Raw genomic sequence first — 3,594 nt, forward strand, 5'->3', positions numbered from 1 at the left:
GGCTCCATACATGAGCAAGGAATTATATATATATCTAAAGAATGACAACTTGTTAAACGTGTGTGAAGTATTTATGGAGCAAAGAAAATTTTAAAGCGCTGTCTGAATCCTATCCTTGATGCTTTTAATTCTAGAAATATGTACAGTGTTTGCAAAAAAAAAAAAAAAAATGTTCCAGAAGAAGCTTAAAGATCAGTACAATTGCAGAACGGAATAATAACACGTCAACATATTATCTGTAAGCAACACAAAAACATATTTTACAGGGTTAAAAGATATTTGTATTAGCTTTTATGTCCAGTGTCAGATTCATAGTACGTTATAGAGGATTTGTGTTTTGTTAATTGCTTGAAAAGTTCAAAATCAAGGTGGCGCAGATGAGCTTTTTCCACATACAAAATATCTTTAGTAAAATCTAGTCTGTGAGTTTATGTCATTCTGACTGCCATGGGTTGGAGTGTGAGTGTGCTATGGTTATATGTCTGGGTTGCAAATCTTCCAGTTGGGGGTGCGGTCTGGATAGTGCTGCAGTCACACATGAATGCAATTATCTAATTAGCTGCTTCATATTTAAGGGGCCATCTAACAACCACTTTTAGCCTGATGGTCAACCATGCTGTTTAGATTACAAGCCAAAAATGTACTTTTTCAAAATCCTTTCGAACACTCTAATGTTTTTTTTCTGTTCACCACATTTTCTAAAGCCAAAGATCAGAGAAATAATTCTCACCAGGTTGTACCTCAGATCCTTGAGCTACTGTTCCTTTCCAAGCCACATCTGATCCTCCACAAGAACTTCCTGAATAATTCCCAGTTCCACGGTCATCTGCCGCAGCTCCTTCATCTTTGAGTCCTAACTTCTCTCCCACTTACGTGCAACACCAATCCCCCATGAAAGCTAATGCACCTCAGTTTCAAGCCAGACTAGAAACTCTCTCAGAGCTACCTCATCCCTTGAGGTAATCACTGGGCTGCCCACTGGGCCATCCCATGATCTGGAGATTATCCTCTCATCCAAACATCACATTCGATCATAACTCTTTGGAACTAACTTGCACTATCCTTGTAATGATCTTTGCCTCCTTAATATGTTTTTTTAACTGTTTTTCTTGTCCTGAGGGATTTTCATGCATGTGGGTCAAAAGATTATCTTGGAACATGATCCTAACAGAGCTATTCAAACACATATCTATTGTTTATTTTGAACAAAGTTTCTTTGAAAACTTATTTGCCTATTATGGCAAGAAAACCTTTTATTTTGTCACAGAGACAAATATATTGATTTATTTGAATCCCAGTTATAAAGCATGTATCATTGTTTTAAACTCTGACACTTCAACTTCACATTTCAGAGCATCGGTTCTTTTTCCAGCTCAGAGTGAATGTTGCTTATGGTGAGGTGTGTGGACTTCAAGAGTCTGTATTAAAAGCAAAAGAGACAGTGCTCCCCCTTGAAAAATCTAGACAGTTAAGTTATAGCTGATTTTAATTAAATACAAAGCTCTGTCATTACACAGAGAAGACCATCAGACCAGAAAGAACTCAGATAAACAATATTTATCTAAAACACAAAGACCTGTAGTCAATCGAGGATTCGTGGTACGACTTGAAAACTGACAATCACAGACCGAGCCTGTACTATTTTGAAGGATGGGCAAAAATTTCACTCTAGATTTTAAAAGTTGGTAGATATATAACCAAATGAAATGTGTGGCAAGGTATTCCTTAGCTAAACAATAGCAAATGTTAAAAGCTCAAATGTGGGCCATAGCCTATTGTTCAGGTCTTCATCATGCAAACACAATCTAACCGAACATTTCCTGATTGCATGACAAGAAACGAAAACTTAACATAGGAGAAGCGGCCCCTTTTTAGTGATTGTGGTTTTTTTCATTTCCTCTTTGACTGACCTTGTTTCTTCCGTAACAACTCATTTACCACTGTTAACTTCTCAGTGTGCAACTTTTCCAGCCAACTGCACCATGGATCACTTCATTTCTACCATGGACACCTCTAATTTGTCTGCTCAAGGACTTCTACCTCGCCGTGCCTGGAAAACGAGTGGACTGATCCCTGGGGTGATGCTGTCCTTCTGCTTTCTGCTCGGATTTCCTGGAAATATTGCTGTGATTATTCTAAAGCCCAACTGGCAGAACATGTCCCACCTGAGCCGGAGTTTAATGCTGAATCTGGCCATTTCTGACCTACTTTCTCTGATAACTCTTCCCCTGTGGATCTACAGTCTGCTCAAGAGCTGGACATTCGGTGAGGTTCCCTGCAAGCTTCTCGGTTATATTGTGTACTGTAGCCTTTATGGCAGTCTGCTGACTGTGACAGTGTTGAGTGTCCAGCGATACATTGTGGTGGTGCACCTACGGAGGAGCATTCAGATACAAAAAAGACTGCTACTGGTTCTGCTGTGGCTTGTTGCTATGATCCTGTCCATCCCTGCTCTGATGATTGAGCAGCTGGAAACTAACCAGAAGTGGACGTACTGCTACCCTCAGTTTTCATCTGAGAGCCAGGGAATTGCAGTGCTACTGGCAGAGACCACATCTGGATGTGTTTCCTTTTCTGTGGTGGCCTATTCCTACATTCGCCTCCACAGGAAGGTCAGCCACGCAACGTTTTCCAACAGTCCACGGACGACCAGACTGGTAACCAGTATCATTATAAGCAACTTTCTTCTGTGGTCTCCTCTTCATACCATAAACATGTTGGCCTTGGGAGCTATATGCTTCAAAGATAAAAGCCTGTTGAAATTTTGTATAGATATGTGGGACATTGTCAAGGGACTTGCATTTGTAAATAATTGCATCAATCCACTGCTGTATGCCTTTACTTCGCATAAAAAATTTATTCTTTTCAAAAACCAGCAAGAATTGCAACAGATCAGAACTACCCAAACACCGGATATAAGTACAATTGCAGAAGCTTTCATTAATAATTGAAAGGACAATTTTTGTATACAGAACTAAACAAAGCAATTTTTTTTTTTAAATCAAAACATTCATCCTTCCCTGCTAATTATGTCATCTATCAAAAACTGTAAAAATGAACTTCGAAATGGAATTATAACTTATCATTTGTCATTTTAATTAATCTTTAGTGAGATTTTTTTTTCTGCATATACCTTATTAATCTTTTTCTTCATATTCATCCAGTGCACCACTCAATTTTACTCATTTGATAATAAATTCAATTATCCTTGGAAAGCTGGGGGCGTTTTCTTGGACTAATGTTGATTAAAGTGTCTTTGTATCTGGTCAAATCCTTATTTTTTATTGGACCTTATCTGAACATAATTTTTCATAAAACCAGTCCCAGTTTCAGGACATCAGTCAGCGTGAGTACATAATCACGCATTGGAGCAAGCTGAGATTCAACATTCCCTTATTTCGGGCCTATGTGCCATGTTCTTACCAAACAATGAAGGACTGTCATGTTTGGCTTTATATATTTGGCCCACATGCAGAAACAAACTCGGCAGCAGGAATCAGTTTAAGCAGTTTATTTAGGGATGGTGAAGGTACGATCGCTCAGGAGGTGACGAGGGAACGATGGGACCTGTACCCGATAAGTCACTGAAAGGAA

The 3,594-nt window shown here is 39.0% G+C and overlaps 1 protein-coding gene across 1 annotated transcript; it reads left to right on the forward strand.

The window, feature by feature from the left end:
• The first annotated feature begins 1,957 nt into the window (after nt 1-1,957).
• LOC105930525 (C-C chemokine receptor type 4) lies at nt 1,958-3,365 on the forward strand. Its single transcript, XM_012868777.3, has one exon. The coding sequence runs from the start codon at nt 1,983-1,985 to the stop codon at nt 2,949-2,951; it is 969 nt and encodes a 322-aa protein (XP_012724231.2). The 5' UTR covers nt 1,958-1,982; the 3' UTR covers nt 2,952-3,365.
• The last annotated feature ends 229 nt before the right edge of the window (nt 3,366-3,594 follow it).

The sequence above is a fragment of the Fundulus heteroclitus genome, chromosome 15 (genome assembly GCF_011125445.2).
Source record: "Fundulus heteroclitus isolate FHET01 chromosome 15, MU-UCD_Fhet_4.1, whole genome shotgun sequence".
Taxonomy (NCBI): domain Eukaryota; kingdom Metazoa; phylum Chordata; class Actinopteri; order Cyprinodontiformes; family Fundulidae; genus Fundulus; species Fundulus heteroclitus.